Here is a 19,281-nt window from a genome sequence, read left to right as displayed (position 1 = left end):
ACCACCACTGCTGCCGCCGCCTTGTCTTCTTACAGTGCAGGATGATGAAGAACAAAGATCTTCCTATACACCAGGACATAATACAGCCCACTACAGCTAGGTTGAAATCTTGAAAACCAGCATGGAGAATGGCTGAAAAATTACATACCCAGTTTTACGGTGTACAACAAAATATACTGTAACTGCTCGAGTCTTCTCCTTATTGGATGGTTTTAAGAAAATCATTTGCAGTAAAACCTTTGATTGTGAACAACTCGGTCTGTGAGTGTTTTGCAAGATGCGCAAATAATTTTAATGAATTCTAACTTGATAAGTGAGCAAGGCTTTGCACTGCGAGTAATACTTTTCTGTCTGCTGAATATCATGTAACCACACCTGAGTAGTTCATTTTCCCCTCCCCTCTCACTGCAGGATTGTGGGTAATCTCTTCCCATGCTCGAGATCAGTTAGTGAGCCTTGCTCGCATTGTCAGCATCCTTACAAGCGTTTAGATATTATGCTGTGGTCTGTTTGCGTTCTTGGGCGTGACTTCGATGGGTTTGCTGATGAATACAAGCTGCTGGTTGTCGATGAAATTGTGTCCTTGGAGAAGACTATGGAACTGGTGGTGAGTGAAACCAGCATTCAGGAGTTGGTGGAAGAACCTGACCAGGAGCTGACCACTGGCAAACTGAAAAAGGAAGCAAAAGAGAATTATATGAATGGCATACTTCAAGAGGGTAATGATCACAAAGGGAAATGGAAAAAGCTGTATTCATATATCAGGGATCATAAGGAATCCAAATTCCTACAATGGTGGGAGAAGGGGGTGAACACTATTTAACAGATACTGAAAAAGCAAACCTATTTAGTAGGGAATTCAGAGATTCAGTAGATGATTGTCAGGAGTTGGAAACCGTAACAGAAGATAGAGAGGGAGAGAGACAGAGGGAAACAAGAAGGTTCTCATTCACAAATGAAGATATTTTCAGAGAAATCCAACTGCTTCAGCAAGGAAAAGCAGCAGGAAGTGATCAAATTACTGGGGAGGTATTAAAGACAATGGGGTGGTACATAGTGCCTTATTTAAAATTTCTCTTTGACTATGTCATAAATAATAGTGTAATACCAAAGGAATGGAAGGAATCTATAATAATACCAATTTATAAAGGAAAGGGTGATAAAAGGAAACCAGAGAACTACAGACCAATCAGCCTGACCAGTATAGTTTGTAAAATACTGGAGAGTTTAATATCAAAGTACATCAGAGGGATATGTGATGATAAAAAATGGTTCATGCGGAGCCAGTATGGATTTAGAAAGAAATTTTCTTGTGAGGCACAACTGGTGGGATTTCAGCAGGACATATCAGATCAATTGGGTTCAGGAGATCAGTTAGATTGCATAGCCATAGATCTTTCCAAAGCCTTTGATACAGTGGAACATGGAATATTATTAAAGAAATTGGAGGGAATAGGATTGGACGTAAGGGTTACACGTTGGATAAAAACATTTCTAAATTCAAGGGTTCAGAAAGTCAAAGTAGGAAATAATGTATCTCAGGATGAGAATGTTTGGAAATGAATTGCACAGGGTAGTATAATCGGTCCGTTACTTTTCTTAATATACGTAAATGATTTAGGGAACAATATAACATCAAAAATAAGATTGTATGCAGATGAATAATTGTTTATAGGGAAATAAATACCATTGAGGATTGTTCAGAATTACAAAGGGACCTTGAGAGTACCCAACAATGGGTTGAAGAGAATAACATGAAGGTTAATGGAGGTAAGTCAACTGTTACAACATTTACAAACAGGAGTTTTAAAACTGAATTTGAATATACTTTGGATAGGGTAGTTATCCCAAAAGATGGCAAGTGCAAATACTTAGGTGTAAGATTTGAAAGTAATTTGCACTGGAAGGGTCATGTGGATGACATTGTTGGGAAAGCATACAGATCATTACATGTCATAATGAGGCAACTTAAAGGATGCAACAAAGAATTAAAAGAGAAAAGTTACTTAAGTATGGTTCGTCCATTATTGGAATATGCAAACAGTGTTTGGGATCCTCACCAAGAATACCTAATAAAAGAAATAGATAGTGTGCAGAGGAAAGCAGCAAGATTTGTAACAGGGGATTTCAGGAGAAAGAGTAGTGTTTCAGAAATTTTAAAGGAACTTGGGTGGGAAACTTTAAGTAAGAGAAGGGAGAAAACTAGACTTATAGGATTATATAGAGCCTATACAAGAGAAGAAGCATGGGGAGATATCCGTGAGAGGCTTCAGTTGGAAAATAATTATATCGGCAGGACTGACCACAAATATAAAAATAGAAGGAATTTTAGCAGAAGCGATTGGGGTAAATTTTCATTCATTGTGAAGGAGTGGAACAGTTTACCAGGGGTAGTGTTTGATCCTTTTCCAAAATCTGTACAGATATTCAAGAAGAGAATAAACAGCAACAGAAAAAAATAAATGAAGTGTTAGAGGGCATTCGACCAGTGCAGGTTATTGTAAATTTAAAAAAATAAAAAAATGTGTGTGATTAAATTAATTCCATCCCCTGGTCTAAGGAGTTGGACAGCCAAAGTAGGGGACTTGTAGGGGTGAAGTACAGTAGGGACTTCGAGGGCTCTGGGACCGCTACGGTAGCTGTGAAGGGCCTTCAGGAACTCTGAAAATTGGTGGCAAAAGGGGCTCTGGTTAAGACGCAGCAGGTCGTTATGCTACTTACGTTCCAGAATGGGTTAAACAAAAAAGTAAATAAATGCAATGTAAAGTTTAATCTTATACCAGTTGTATAGTATCATTTGAAGTAATTCCACATACTGTATATCAGTTGACTAATTTGTAAGTAGTACAGGAGATATTATAAGTAGAATTTTGTAAACAATATAAATTTATTAAGGATGAGCTGTGTGTTTAATAGAAAAAATTGTTAGCGTAAATTGTATTGTATTATAGGAAAATCTTCTTCTATTGTTAATTTAATATTTAGTGCTTGACAATAATGTATTTTAGTGTACCATTTGCCACCGAGGTAGACACCTCATTTGCAAATAAAGAGATTTTGATTTTTTTGATTTGATTTGATATTGTGAGGAACACCAGGGGGTTATGGAAAAAGTCTCCTCTGAGGGGGAGAATAAAAAGACAGAGGAATCTTTCACTTCAAATGAGAGTTGGGAGATATGTAAAATATGGGAAACACTGCAAAATTTTGTAGGTAAACATCACCCAAGTAAGACTGTAGCATTCTAAGCAATGAATCTATTTGACAGTGCAATGTTACATTTCAGAGAAATCCTCAAAAAGAGGCAAAAGCAACAGTCATTGGACAGGTTCCTTGTTAGAGTTGCATGCAAAGGAAAATATTCCAGTAAGCCAGCAGATAGCAGTGATTCACTAGTTATAGTCAAAGTTGTGTTACACAGTAATCCTTCTCTTCGTCGCATATCTCATGTCCCTCACACTAGTCAAAATTCTGTTATAAGGTAAAGTGCATGTCAATTTCTTTCTTTTTTTTTTTTAAACCGTATATCTTATCGGTATATATTTTTGAATTGTGGAACACATCATCTGCATTTCAATTATTTCTTATGGCAAAATTCACTTTGATGTACAGTACAAATGCTTTGGATGACAAGCACATTTACAGAATGAATTATGCTTGCAATCTAGGCTTTACTAAACTACCATTCTGTACATTTTTGGAAGCAATATTTTCCCTTTATCCTGAAATTTCATCAATATAAATTAGGAGAAAGTATTGAAATTTCATCAATATAAATTAGGAGAAAGTATACCTATGAATTATGCAAAGCCATCAGAAAATACTAGAAAATGCTGACTATAGTGGTGGCAGAAACTGTGTGTGCAATAATAGTCTCTCTCTATCTGCTATCAACTCCATGCCTCTACCATACTGTAATGAACTTGATCCTGTTGCTACAATTCCTGTGATACTGTATGTATATGCATTGCTGGGCTGAGTGGCTTTCTGAACCCAAGTTGATGGGTTCGATTCTGGCTTAGCTCGGTGAAATTCCAAGGTGCTCAAATACATCAGCTCGTGTTGATAGATTTACCAGAATGTAAAAGAAATCCTTTTGAGACAAAATTCCGACACCTTGGTGTGTCTAAACACCATTCAAAAGTAGATAATGGGATGTAAAAGAAATACATTTATTATTCTTTGTACTTTGCATTTATTTTTTATTTGTGAGGTGTATACTACCCCTTCTTAGTGCCCATAATTGACTATTTCACTCATAACTGCCAATTTCAAAGTTACTACATTTTTGGGGTTTACTGTAGGAACTTCAAAGTTTTGTAATTTTTCATTTTATGTGCCTGTTAAGAGTCCCTTGATATATAAGCAGGAAGCAACAAGAGATGCTGGAAATTGTATATTTGGGAACTGTTACCAGCATCGCTACATCTGATATTTTCTCTGTTTTTGGCCCTTATAATGACTGATTTTTTTCCTAATGTTTTTCTTAATTTTGTTTGTAATTTTCTTGCACTTTTCACATCAATAGCTTTGTTAGTTGCTAGTTATCTTTGAATGTTTTTCTTTTTGAAACTATGATTGTAATTGCAAAGTTAATATTTTTTAACTGAAATGTTCATTTTTTTGATTATAGGGCAGACAGCAAAGCCAAAGGTCTTTCCTCATCATCAAAGAACAAAAATAAATCTATAAGAGACAGGTCAAATTCTCCGACCAAAGACAGAGACAAGAAAGACAACAAGGATGATAAAGATGAAGAAGCATTTGATCCTACCAACCTAGACAAAGTAAAGTGACACTTCAGAATAAATTTATTTCATTTCCATAGTAGTGCTTTAAAATTGATTTCCCATGTTGGATAATTATTTAATTTACCTCTATCTTTAACCACAAACTAAAATATATTGCGTTCTTCATTTGATGTAATTTCCTTAGAACTTATACTAGTACCGAGCAAGTGGCCGAGTAGTTAGGGTCGTGCGGCTGTGAGCTTGCAGCTGGGAGACAGTGGGTTCGAACTCCACTGTCGACAGCCCTGAAGATGGTTTTCCGTCGTTTCCCATTTTCACACCAGACAAATACTGGGGTTGTACCTTAATTAAGGCCATGGCCACTTCCTTCCAACTCCTAGCCCTTCCCTGTCCCATCATCGCCATAAGACCTGTCTGTGTTGGTGCGACGTAAAAAAAAAGAAATTACTAATGCAACAGTGTACAGACGGATGGGTTGTATGTGATTTAGGAAATTATTATTTGAAATAAAATAGAGGATTCATTGTGCAATTGTGCTGTATCAGAAGCCACCACTGCCATGTAGTTGCCCGGTTGCCACTGTGTTGATTGTTCTTATATCTCCTTGTTGATTTCTGTTGTATAGATGTGTTCCTCATTTGTCACATGTCTGTCTGACTGCCATGATACTTACTCTATTGATTATACAGTACGCATCTGTTGCATTTCTCAGCTTTATCTCTGTTCTATACTGTATTTCCTGGCATAATTTTCCCCTTTTTTAAAATTTAGAGGGTAAATCTTGAGGGGGGAAAATACGGTGATATTACCCAATGACTACAAAAAAAATCATTTATAAAACTGAGATACATAATTTCAAAAATTCATTTATTTATCAAATTAATATTTAAAAACAAACAACTAAAATATCACAAAATTTGAACAGTTGTGTGACTTCTCTTCAAAAACTGTGCCATGTTTAAGTTCAAAAGTTACCGAGCTCGTAGCTGCAGTCGCTTAAGTGCAACCAGTATCCAGTATTCGGGAGATAGTAGGTTTGAACCCCACTGTCGGCAGCCCTGAAAATGGTTTTCCGTGATTTCCCATTTTCACACCAGGCAAATGCTGGGGCTGTACCTTAATTAAGGCCATGGCTGTTTCCTTCCCACTCCTAGCTCTTCCCTGTCCCATCGTCGCCATAAGACCTATCTGTGTCGGTGCGACGTAAAGCAAAAAAAAAAAGTTCAAAAGCAGCAGCATTACAGGTAAACTTGATCTTTGGGTCAACCCTAGCAACACAAACATCTATATATATAAAATAACTTGTCCTGACTGACTGACTGACTGATTCATCATCGCCGAGCCAAAACTACTGGACATAAAGAAACAAAATTTTGGGGATACATTCATATTAAGATGTAGGTGCTCGCTAAGAGAGGATTTCTGGATATTCCGTTGCTAAGGGGGTGAAAAGGGGGGTGAAATTTTAAAATGAGTGTATCTATATCTCAAAACTTTAAATGTGTACAGATGTAAAAATTGGCGTCTAGAATCATCTTTAAAAATAAAGAAACACTTATTTTTTTGTTTTCAGAAAATCCCAATAGGAGGGGAGAAAGAGGGTGAAAAAGGGGTTGAATGCCTTTAATCAGGATACCGGTACTTATATCGCAGAAACTGAAGATATTATAGACCTGAAAATTGGTACTTTTGATCTCTTTTAAAAATTAAGAAACACGTATTTTTTTGTTTTTGGAAAATCCAATTAATGGGAGGGTGAAAAGGGGGGTGAATTTTTAAAATGAGCGTATCTATATCTCAAAACTTTGAAAGTTTACAGATGTAAAAATTGGTTTTTAGAATCTTCATTAAAAATAAAGAAATACATATTATTTTGTTTTTGGAAAATCCCAATAGGAGGGGTGAAAAAGGGGTTGAATGCCTTTAATGAGGATACTTATATCTCAGAAACTGAAGATATTACAGACCTGAAAATTGGTGTTCGGGATCTCCTTTAAAAATAAAGAAATACATATTTTTTGTTTTAGGAAAATCCAATTAATGGGGGTTGAAAAGGGGGTGAAATTTTAAAATGAGTGTATCTATATCTCAAAACATTTAAAGTTTATAGATGTAAAAATTTGTATTTAGAATCTCCTTTAAAAATAAAGAAACCCCCTTTTTTTGGTTTTTGTGGAAAATCCCAGTAGGAAAGGTGTTAAAGGGTGAAAAAAAGGGTTGAATGCCTTTAATGAGGCTACTTATATTTCAGAACCTGAAGATATTATAGACTTGAAAATTGGTATTTGGGATCTACTTCAAAAATAAAGAACCAGGTATTTTTTCATTTTTGGAAAATCCAAATAATGGGGGGTGAAAAGGGGGGTGAATTTCTAAAATGAGTAAATCTACGTCTTAAAACTTTAAAAGTTTACAGATGAAAACATTGGTATTTAGAATCTCCTTTAAAAATAAGGAAACATGTATTTTTTGTTTTTGGAAAATCCCAATAGGAGAGGTGAAACAGGGGTTGAATGCCTTTAATGAGGATACTTAAATCTCAGAAACTGAAGATATTACAGACCTTAAAATTGGTATTTGGGATCTCCTTTAAAAATAAAGAAACTTTTTTTTTTTTTTTGCTTTTGGAAAATCGAAATAGTGTGTGGGGGGGGGGGGGGGGTGAAAAGGGGTTGGATTTTTAAAATGAGTGTATCTACATCTCAAAACTTTAGAAGTTTGCACATGTAAATATTGATATTTAGAATCTGCTTTAAAAATAAAGGAACACTCATTTTTTTTTTCTGTAAATCCCAATAGGAGGGGTTAAAAGGGTGAATAATGGGTTGAATGCCTTTAATGAGGATACATATATCTCAGAAACTGAAGATATTACAGAACTGAAAATTTGTATATGGGATCTCCTTTAAAAATAAAGAAACACGTATTTTTTGTTTTTGGAAAATCCAATTAATGGCGGTTAAACAGGAGTGACAATAATTTGGGGTGAATTATTTGAAAGACTACATCTACAGAATATCTGAGAAACGTAGAATGTTACAGACGTAAAAAGTGGTATATGGAATCTCCTGTAAATGTAAAGAAGCATAGGTGATTTGTTTTTGGAAACTCCTCTTAAGGAGAACTAAAAAGGAGGTAAAATTTAAAAATGAGAATTTATACAGTATATCTCAAACAACTTAACATGTTACAGAAGTGAAAAATGGTATTTTTATCTCTATAAAACATAAAGAAACTTGTATTTTTAGTTTTCGGAAATACCACTTGGATGGACGGGTGGGGGTGGGGGGGGTAATTGTGACTGAAAATGGTGTTGAATTCTTTTAATTAGGCTACTGTTATCTCAAAAATGAAGATGTTGCAGATGTGAAATTTGATATTTGGAATCTGCTTTAAAAGTAAAGAAACACCTATTCTCGGAAAATCGAATGAATGCAGTGGGGGGGGAGGTGAAAGAATTTAAAATTAATTGACTTAATTGTATGAGAATACTTACATCTAATAAAAACTAAAGTTGTTAAGGCCTACAGACATAAAAATTGGTATTTGGTTCTTTAAAAACAAAGAAAAACCCGTTTTGGAGGGAGGGAATCATCTTGGGGGGCGGGAGTGAAAAGGAATTGAATTCCTTTCATGAGGACACATAAATAAAAAACTGAAGAAGTTGGAGTCGTGATAATTGGTATTTAGAAGATCCTTTACTATTAAAGAAACAAGTATTTTTTGCCAGAAAATTCACTTGGGAGGGGCAGGAGTGTGAAAGTGAAAAAAAGTGAATTATTTTAATCTCAAAACTGAAGGTAATAGACGTGAACATTAGTGTTTGGAATGTCCTTTAACATAAAAAACACGCCATCTTTTAGTTTGGGAGGGGGGTTGGTTGGCTAAAAAACTTAACGGCAGGGGGGTGTAAAAGGAGGTGAGACCAATTGATTTTACTGTTCAAAATGTATTTATAAGGAGCCTCCGTTGCTCAGGCGGCAGCGCGCCGGCCTCTCACAGCTGGGTTCCGTGGTTCAAATCCCGGTCTCTCCATGTGACATTCGTGCTGGACAAAACAAAGGCGGGACAGGTTTTTCTCTGGATACTCCGGTTTTCCCTGTCATCATTCACTCCAACAACACTGTCCAATATAATTTCATTTCATTTGTCATCCATTAATCATTGCCCCAGAGGAGTGCGACAGGTTTCAGCTGCCGGCACAATACCTATTTTCGCCGCTATATGGGGGCTTTATTCATTCCATTCCCGACCCTGTCGAATGACTGGAAACAGGCTGTAGATTTTAGATGTACTTATTCTGATCATAAACCGATCATTTTTAATCTTTCCTGGGTTCGTTTTCAAGAGCCATCTTTTCCTTCGGAGAACGTTCTTAGATTACAGTAGATTCTCCTGGCATATAAATAAAAATTTAAACACATTTGAAATAAACGATAGGAATGAGATTGACCGTCCAATTTTTCACTTTCATAATAAGGTCAATAATGCACGGAAGTATGTCATTCGTATCGCCAGAAATCCAGCACACTTGCCTACGCGCGACAATGGTGTTGGTCACATTTTCAACAATGACAATGGCAGCAGATGAAATTTACCGGCAAGTAGTGGTCTTGCATCTTGCTGTGGGGTCCAGAACATCTGTAATAATAATAATAATGTTCTGGACCTTCGTCAAATGTGCGGACCGCGCTGAAAACGGTTCCTGGACGGGTAATGACAAGAATGCAGTCCGGCCGCGGGTTCAGTATCGCCAAGGCACCCAAGACGACACCACGCTGGATTTCCTGAAGGATTTGATCCATATTAAAAATGCTTATGGGAAAAGTTGGTAAAGATCTAGGGACCCAACTGACCGGGTGGAATACCTGGACCTAGGCCGGGAAGTACGAAATCGATTGCTGGAAAGAAAGATTGAAAAATGGGAGGAAACTTGTCGTAATCTATTAGAAAACAAATCAGAACGCGAATTTTGGCAGATTCTCTCAGAAAACGTGTCAGATCGCGAATTTCAGCGGATTATATATATAAAAAAATAAGCATTCAATTATAAATTTCAGTATAATACCGTAATTGTTTGATGTCATATCTCTTAATGCTGACCCTTTTTGTCAGTTCAAAGGAAGCAGATGCCATCCATTCCCCCATAAAACCAGCAGAGATGATCTTTAAATGGTTTATTCATCAAGATGTCTAATGGCTGTTAGCCCGCCTGGTCATATGACGGGAGCGGTGTTGAGATGGGACATCTTTTTTTAACGCGCTCTGCTTAATGGCCAAGTAAACTGTCCAGAACAAGCATGCATTTTTTTATAAGGTAAAGATCCAGGACATCTATCCCACACACCCTTTAGCCAGTCTTTCGTTACACCAGCTGACATCCATCCTTGTTCCTGCACTCAAACGGCAATGCGAGCTGGAAGATTGCACGTCGGCAGAGTTTTTCTTTTAAAAACAACGAAGGGTTGTAGCTTTCTACCATATGCTGTAACTGCTGACAGGACGGTACACCACAAGTTCTCCACGCTTGTTTTAATTAATTTGCTGGATGCACTCTTCATATGCACTGTCGTACTTAGTGGCATATAAAAATAAACGGGAGTTTGGTCTGCATTTCCAGTTTCAGAAAGAAGAAAATCATTTTCTTGTCTAAGTTTGATGATGAACTTATGAAATTATTATAGCCTGTTGGTCACAGTCGTTACAGTGTGAAGTCTATATGGTCTGACATCGTGGTTAGCCACTTCGAGTCCCGTTGGTCGAAAAATATTTTCACTATCAGAAGGTTGGCCGGCATTGTACTGGGGGTATACAATTTCTAATCTCTAGATTGCGTGCCAAAAGCCTGGATTAAATTACAAACTTCTCTACAGTGCTCATATGGAGTGAGAGTGTATAACACTGTTAAGGTTGATTCGTTCTTCGGATGGTAACGTAAAGCCATGAGCAGACTTCTTGGGTCTGTTCGACAGGAGTAGGCTATGATGGGGTTGACATCAGGAAAGGCATCTGGTCGTGCAAGCTCGCTATGAAGGTTCACTAATTTCACCCTGTAGAGAAATGGGACGAGGGTTGGACATACAACATAGAATGCTGAATTGACATTTTGTTGCTGTTTGAATATTCTCATTTAGAAGATTGGAATCTTTATCTTTGAATGTGAAAGATAAAAAGAAAGCACAGGAACACAGAAAACAGACAAGGGATGAGACAGTACACGTGGTAGAAGGCTATAAACACGGAACAAACACCAAGAAGGATAGGAGCCCAGTAGATCAATGTATGTAGTGGCAAGGGACTCACGTAAATGAAATCCCAACACCAGGAAGACATTAGTTTAGAGGAATACAATATAGGATAAGCAGTTGTCTCGGTAACATATTTATTTGATTAAAGTTTTCAGGTCACAGGTTCAAATATGCGCGAGAAAATACGTGACATGGTGGTACATTAATAAACACTGTAGTTGCCACGTACATGTGCTATATGTCATTTTGTGGGATTGGGTTCCATGCCTGTTGCACCTGGTCAGTCAAATCAACAACGGATAATGCTTGATTTGTTGCCCTATAATGTCCTGTACTTGCTTCTGTACATGCGCGATGAGAGAAAGGTCCGGTATCTCGCAGACCAAGGCAACTGGTCGACACACTGTAAAGCATGTTGGGTGACAGCAGCAGTATAGGGATGAGCATGATCCTGATGGAAAACACCCCCTTGAATACTGCAAACGAATGACAGCACAATCCGTTTGGTCACCAGCCTGACGTACAAATCTGCTGTCAAGGTTCTTGGGATAGTGACGAGAGTGCTCCTACTGTTGCAGGAAATTGCTCCCTGGACCATAACACATCCAGTGTGTTGACGCTGCAGACAGTTTGGTCCCAAGCTCTCACATGGCCTCCTCTTTACCAACCTGCGGCCTTCATTGGTATCAAGTCAGAAACGGCTCTCATCTGAGAACACAACAGATCTCCACTCCGTCCTCCTTTGAGCTCTAGCTTGACGCCACTGAAGTCGCTGATAGCAGTGATTGGGAGTTAGTGTCATGAATGCTACAGGATGTCTGGCTCGAAGCTATCCCACACATAATCGATTTGTTACAGTTTGTTGTTTCACTCTGGTTCCAGTTGAAGCTCTAATGGCCGTAGATGCAGTACAATCCACCACAGCCATTTGGCAGATGTGGATGTCTTCCTTCTCCGCAGTGGCCCATGTGCGGCTGGATCCTGTTCTTCTCGAGACATTGCCTTCCCATGACTATTGTTGCCAACACCGATGCACCAAGGATACATCCCTGCCAAGTCTTTCCGGAATATTGCAGAAAGAACATCCACCTTCTCATAGCCCTAATATATGGCCTCGTTCAAACTCAGAAGGTGCTTATACTGCCTTCTCTAGTTCCTGAAAGGCACCTTCTCATAGCCCTAATATATGGCCTCGTTCAAACTCAGAAGGTGCTTATACTGCCTTCTCTAGTTCCTGAAAGGCATGTTTTACTCACACCTCCCTCACAACATCAACACAGGACGAGGACTAATGCTTACGAAGTGTACAGTGCGTATTTAAAGCAAACTTGCTTTGCAAGGTGATAGTGGCACTGCTAGCACCATTCTTCATCACCTAGCACGCAAATCTGAATAGGCGTCATCTTTCATATGTGCAGATACGCCTCTCAAATTTCGTTTAATGTAGCACAATTCCTTCTTGGTGTTGGGATTTGATTTTGCACCAGTGTAGGTCCTTTATTTCCGTGATCAAGGTTGCAGGATTAAATTCTGGTGCAGTCGGCATTTGAGAGTGCTTAAATATGAGAAATGCATCCCAGATTGATCTACTGATATGTTAAGAAATCCTTCTTCAGGGCAAAATTTTGGCAGTGGTGGTGGCGATTGAAGTTTTCATTTGCTTGTGAGCGTATTTATTTTTTGTAAAAATATTTTTTATTCTTAACTGACATGAAAATGCAAATATGTAAGTACTATCAGGTTTATCATGTCATTCATACCTGATTTCAGAAGGTCAGCTTGAGGTATCTATATAATCTTGAAAAAAATAAATCCTTAACTGCTGGTTTTAATGCAAAAATGGCACAAGGCACAACACCAAGTAGGCCCGATTAAGATCACTAACTGAGCTGTAATTCACATTCTACCCTACTTCATAATTCACGATGACTTCTGATATAAATATAGAACTGGAAAATTCACTAATAAACATGTAAAGTAACTATCTAACTAGTATTTACGATGCAATTTTATACGCATGATGTTGAGTCTTCCCTGACAGTTTAGAAACTTTCACTTGTGTGATACATTTCAAAGCATATATCAGGGTGTAAGAATGGCTTTTCTGTGCAAGTTTTACAATAATAAATAGTCTCTTTTCTTACTTTTTGGGCCTTACAGACAACACAGGCTACAGAACCCTTTTTCTCCCTGCGAGCCATGAAATGACGTCCTTGAAGCCTCTCCTGAGGGGGTTCAACAGCTTTTCTTCCTCATCTAATCTCATCTGCAATTCTCCCCTTAACAGCAACCCTGTCATGGACTGAAAAGAGAACAAGCTGCTTCCTAAATTTATTACTTTCTATCAAATTATGTTGATTAATCACACCAGTAAGAACTAATTCCTCATTGTTTGTGTCTGCTCTGTCACTTAGGTTATTTTTGCACTCATTTGCAAGGATTTCACTTTCTTCGCTTTTCTACACATTATTACTCAATTCCAGGTATTCGTCATCACTATTTAATAATTGTGACTCTATTTCACTCTCGTTTTGAATATATTTCCACGACATAATGTCTAGAAAAGGCAAACACGAACTTTCACATTGTCGACAAACGTATATGATGTACACCAGCGTAGAAAGCACACTGCAGAACAAACACATTTCTTTTTTTAGATTCCAAATCCCTGTGTTTAGCCTAAATAAAGTTCATGTCTATACGCTTCTGGCATCTATCCTCTAATTTTTCATTCCTAAGAGGAAACATGTGGTCGCAAAAGCACGTTAGCATGTTAGGAAACATTCCAGGAACTGATTTTCTTGCAGTGTGTTCAAAATGGACTGCAATTCAGCTTGAATTTGCCTCCACCATCTGGAATCTTCATTCTTTCAGTTGCATTTTCAGTTTAGAGAATTGGAGGAAGTCGCAGGGTGCAAGGTCGTGTGAATAGGGAGGATATGGCACCAGGGTCATAGGGCAGATTGCAGAAACGATGACTAGTTTTAAGCCTTGGACAACGTTTACCTAAACAACGTGTAAGTCGAGTACGATCTTCCATTGCATAAACAATATTCAGCCGATGTTTAACTAGACATCGTTAAAAGTTTCAATATTGGTTTGAAAATGGAGATAGAAGTATCTTTAATGCAACTCTTTGCTTGTCGCAACCAATGAAATTCGTCGGTGCGCGCATCGAACTCCAGTCAGCTGTTTGTCTTTCTACACATTACTCAAATATGGCTAAGCATGAGCATGACTTGCCCACAGATAAGAGTATCGCTTTTGGTGGAAAATAAATCTCATAATATTATCGACACTAAAGCGACACGCCACAGTAGGGGCAAGTGTAGCTTTGATTATTGCGTTGTTACAGTGAGTGTAATCTATTCATAAATATGGTAACTTTGACGAAAGGAAGATGAACCGATAGAAATGTGTAACCAAGTGTGTTGTACCGGCCGTATAGATGTAGCTTGCATTCTGGAGATCGTAGGTTTGAAACGCATCATCGGCAGCCCTGAAGATTGTTTTCCATAGTTTCCCTAGTTTTACACCAGGCAAATACTAGGGCTGTTATTATGACCACGGCTCTTTTTCCCCAGTCCTCCTCTTTAAACAGTTATCACCACCATCACCACCAGTTGCCATTTCCTGTCTGATAGTTGCCAAAAACTTATACGATTATATATTTAAAAACCACATACAACCTACTTTTTAGTTTTCACTATTATGTGTGTTTACTTGGCTGAAAATAAAAGTGAATCCCTCCCTGTTGATGTGTGTGACAGCCCTCGGCTGATCAGGACACATAATTCTGATATGTGTGTAGTCGAAGTGACCTATAATTCCATATAAATTACCTCATGTCATCATCATCATCATCATCATCATCATCACTGGCACGACAGCCCTTTGTGGGCCTTGGCCTTCTGAATAAGTTTTCCCCATTCTTTTCTGTTAAGTACAGAGCTCCTCCAATTCTTGATTCCAATTATCTTTACATCCTCTCTCACCCCTTCTTCCCACCTTAACTTTGGTCTGCCAACTTTCCTGATTCCTTCTGGCACTGCATTAAATATCTTCTTTATCATTCTGTCATTAGCACGCAGCAGATGTCCTGCCCACTCCACCCTTCTGATCTTCATGCAGTTAACAATGTTTGGTTCGTTATATAAATGATACAATTCATGATTATATCTTCTTCTCCAGACACCATTTTCTTCCACTGGTCCAAAAATTTGCCTCAAAATCCTTCTTTCAAATATACCGAGCTGTCTTTCATCAAATTTTGAGTGTGTCCAGGTCTCAGCACCATATGTTAATACAGGCTTTACTAAAACTTTATACATCAGGACTTTAGTTTTCCTGAACAGCAGCTTAGACTTCAGATGTTTTCTGAGGCCATGATAGCACTTGTTAGCAAACAGTGTACGTTTTTGGGTTTCAGAACTAACATTGTTTTTGGAATTAACTTCTGACCCAAGGTAGGTAAAGCTACTCACAACATCAAACTTATACGAGCCAATTTCTATGAATGTAGACCCACTAAGGTAGTCTTTCTTGGTTACGGAAGAGGTCGATGTGGAAGAAAGAAGTAATGAAGAAATGGTGGACTTCTATAAGCGAAAGTATAAGCTCTCATCCATCTCTGTAATTGGCTTGATGTTAAGGGGCCCATAGACGTGCAATATTATTGCGCAATATTGGGGTTTGTGCAATAAAATTGATAGTGTGTGTTTAATATTAGAGGGTTGTGCAATATATTGTACGAAATCAAGAAAGTTTGAAATATATTGCGCAAATCGCAAAATACTGTGCTGTGTGTGGGCAATATTGTGCAATATCCCGTCCTCTCGCCAGTTGATATCGACAAGCATTGGAGAAGGTATCGTGATGGCACGCAAAAAGGAAGAGAAAAAGTTTATTTTGGAGTTTATCGAAGTGAACCATGGCCTTCCGGCTCTGTGGGACGTTAAGAGCAAAGCGAGGAGTTCATCATACAATTCACCATTCATGCGCAAAAAGTTTTGAAAATCATTTGGTTCCCATTTTCTCAGTTCATTGAGTAAATTTTCATGAGTGTACTTTTCTCTGTCTAGAAACCACTGTTTGGCCCTTGTAATTCTTTTCCGTTTCTGCTTTTTTGGGACTTACGCCCACGGCGATCAAAACGCAGCAAAGATCAGTGTCACTCAATATAATCACCAAATAAAATACCGGCATGGACTGACTATATATTGCAACGCATATTGTACGTCTATGTCCGCTTTGCACAATATATTGCACAACTATCAATATTATCTATACACGATTCTATTTATTGCACAAACTCGATTTTTGTGCAATAATATTGTACGTCTATAGGCAGCTAACAATATATTGTACAATCCATTTTGCGCAATAAGATTGTACGTTTATGGGCCCCTTTAAGTGCTCGAGGAACCGTACCTACATTTTTTTGTCAACTTCTGCAATACCTTTGGGCTGAATAGAGATTTCATCTATAACATCGCGATTACCACACAAGAAGTCCATCATGATCTCAAGAACCATGCTTGCGGACCTCAAAAAAAATTTTGACGTACCTCACTCGATTGCCTACACTTAACATCATACGATCACATTATCTACTGTGTCTATATCCATTATTGTTGTTAAGGTACTCTTTGTCCTTGGGCAATCTGCAGCTGTTGCAGGAAGATTGTATAATAATAATAATAATTTCCTTCATTAATCTGTAAATTCATCTTTCTTGCTGCTTTTTCGAGGCTTGTGAAAGCTTCTTTCAGTGCTCTTGGTGTTCTTGCGATTAAATCAATATCATCTGCATATGCCAAAATTTGAACTGATTTATATAAGATGGTTCCCCTTGTGTTGATACTAGCATCTCTAACAACTTTCTCCAAAGCAATATTGAACAAAAGGCATGGTAATGAATCTCTTTGCCTAACTCCGTTCTTGGTCGTTACAGCACCTGATAACATATTCTGGATCTTAATTTGATTCCGAGTATTTTCCATAGTAGCTTTCACAAGGGCGATCAGTTTCTTAGGGATCTCAAACTCTTCCATTGCTACATAGAGTTACTTCAATCAATGCTGTCATAGGCTGATCTGAAGTCAGTGAAGAGATGGTGTGTATCAATCCCAAATTCTTTACATTTTTCAAGTATCTGGCAGATTGTGAAGATCTGATTATTAGTAGATCTTCCTTGGCGAAATCCGCATTGATAGTCACCAACCGCATTTTCCACGTAAGGCACCAATCTGCTAAAGAGAATATTGGAAAATATTTTATAAGCAATGGATAATAAGCAGATACCTCTATAGTTAGAACACATCATGATATTACCTTTCTTATGTATTGGGCAGATGCTACTTACGTTCCATTCATCAGGGACTGTTTCAGTTACCCATATCGTGGCCACTAGTTTGTCAAAGTGTTTAACAAATTCATTTCCAGCCTTTTTTACAAGCTCTGATTGTATTAAATCCATTCCAGGGTTTTTTTAATTCTTGAACTTCTTAATGGCAAGCTCAACTTTCTCAGTAGTAGGTATTCGTTACTTCTATGTCTGATTTTCTTGTATTTACAGGAGGTAAGGTTTTTGGTCATCACCTGGACTTTCATTCAATAGTTCATCAAAATATTAGGCCCATCTTACTAGTATTGCCTCCTCACTGCCCAGTATTATGCCATCTTTATCTGTACACAAACTTGTTCTAGGCTGGGAATCCTTACGACTTTTATTAAACTTCTGATAGAAAGCTCTCACAACATTCATCCCTTTCAACCGTTCTATTTCTTCTAATTCTTTCCTCTCATGCTGTCTCTTTTTCTTCTTGTGCAATCTCTTTTCTTCTCTTCTGGAAGTTCTATACTCTTATACTGCTTTTCGGGTCTGGTTCCTCCGTTGCATTCTCTCGTATGCTTCATTTTTTAAGGTTGTTGCTCGTGCACACTCTTCATCAAACCAATTGTTGTGCCAGACTTTCTCTTCCCTTCTTAAAACTTCATTTGCAGTTTAATAGTGCATCTTTAAGATTCTTCCAGATTTCATCAATACTCTCACTATTAGGCAAATCGGTCAGGTCTCAGTAAGCAAGCTAGCATATCTGAAAGCAGTTTCGAGCTCCTTCAGCCGAGCACTGTTGAATTCTTGCCTTGGATCCATGTACCTTTCTTGCATTGGATATTCGGCTTCTAATATTTGCTACCACAAGGTAGTGGTCAGAGTCAATATTTCCCCCCCCCATAACTTCTAACATCCATCAAGTTAGAGAAGTGTCTTGCATCTATTAGGAGGTGGTCAATTTGGTTAAAAGTACTTTCACCTGGAGACTTCCATGTCATTTTATGTGCCGGATATTGAATACGTTGCGCTGATCATCAGGAGCTACTGGCTCACTTAACTGTTCACCTCTTCTCGTAAACATTTTGAGACGGTGCCGAACTTTGCGGGTGTTACTATTCAGAAGATTGCGCCTCACTTGATATAAGCGACTGATCTACTTCTTCTAGATTTTACGATTTAAAATCCCACAGTGCCAATCCCCATTATTTTATATCGCCTCTTCAACTGTTTTGTGAAAGATTCATTCTTTAATTTCTTATTTACCTATGCATTGTTTTTGTATTTTATTCGGCTGATGATGACCCGGATTGGGGTCGAAACCGGTACCGCTTCCGCTTATAATTAAATAGGAATGTAAATCTACACTCCTTATTTATTTGTATTGAATAGGTTGAACGATGTTATTTGTTATTTCAATTTAATTGTCATTTTATGTATGTCATCGTGATTAAAAGTTGTACTTCCCACTACCATATTTCTCGAGGATGCAAAATGTATAAGCCTGATTCCATTATCATTAGAAATGTCATGCAAATTGTATTTTCCAAAACAAGGTCTGTATTCGTCTTCCTTTCCTATCTTCGCATTCATAGCCCCGAAGATTATTTTACAGTCTGCTCTTGGGCACTCATTATAAATTTCATCCAATTCATCGTAAAATGAATTTTTTTCTTCATCGCTCTTATCGTCAGTTGGAGCATGTGCACAGATAAGACTGTAATTGAAGAACTTCCTTCTAATTCTAAGTCTGCTCAGTCTATTTAATTTTGCCTGAAAATCCATGATAAGATGTTTTATCTGCTTATTGACAATAAAACCAGAACCAAGCATGTGATCCTTCATGTGGGAACTATAGAATACCATGTGATTTTTTTTCTGCATCATTACTTCACCAACCCATCTCACTTCTTGAATAGCAGTAATATGTAGTCAATATGTAGCTGGT

General features: G+C 37.8%; 1 protein-coding gene across 4 annotated transcripts in view; it reads left to right on the top strand.

Annotated features, from left to right (window-relative positions):
* The window catches only part of Prp5 (pre-mRNA processing factor 5), a 268,041-nt gene that overhangs the window by 29,712 nt on the left and 219,048 nt on the right, over positions 1–19,281 (top strand). For all 4 annotated transcript variants that reach the window (XM_067136316.2, XM_067136315.2, XM_067136314.2 and 1 more), the window contains one exon: positions 4,634–4,787. In XM_067136316.2, the coding sequence (XP_066992417.2) occupies positions 4,634–4,787 (154 nt within the window). The remainder of the gene's footprint in view (positions 1–4,633; positions 4,788–19,281) is intronic.

Source organism: Anabrus simplex, chromosome 1 (genome assembly GCF_040414725.1).
Source record: "Anabrus simplex isolate iqAnaSimp1 chromosome 1, ASM4041472v1, whole genome shotgun sequence".
NCBI lineage: Eukaryota > Metazoa > Arthropoda > Insecta > Orthoptera > Tettigoniidae > Anabrus > Anabrus simplex.
The sequence above is the reverse complement of the archived record's forward strand: the minus strand, read 5'-3'. Positions and strand labels throughout refer to the sequence as shown.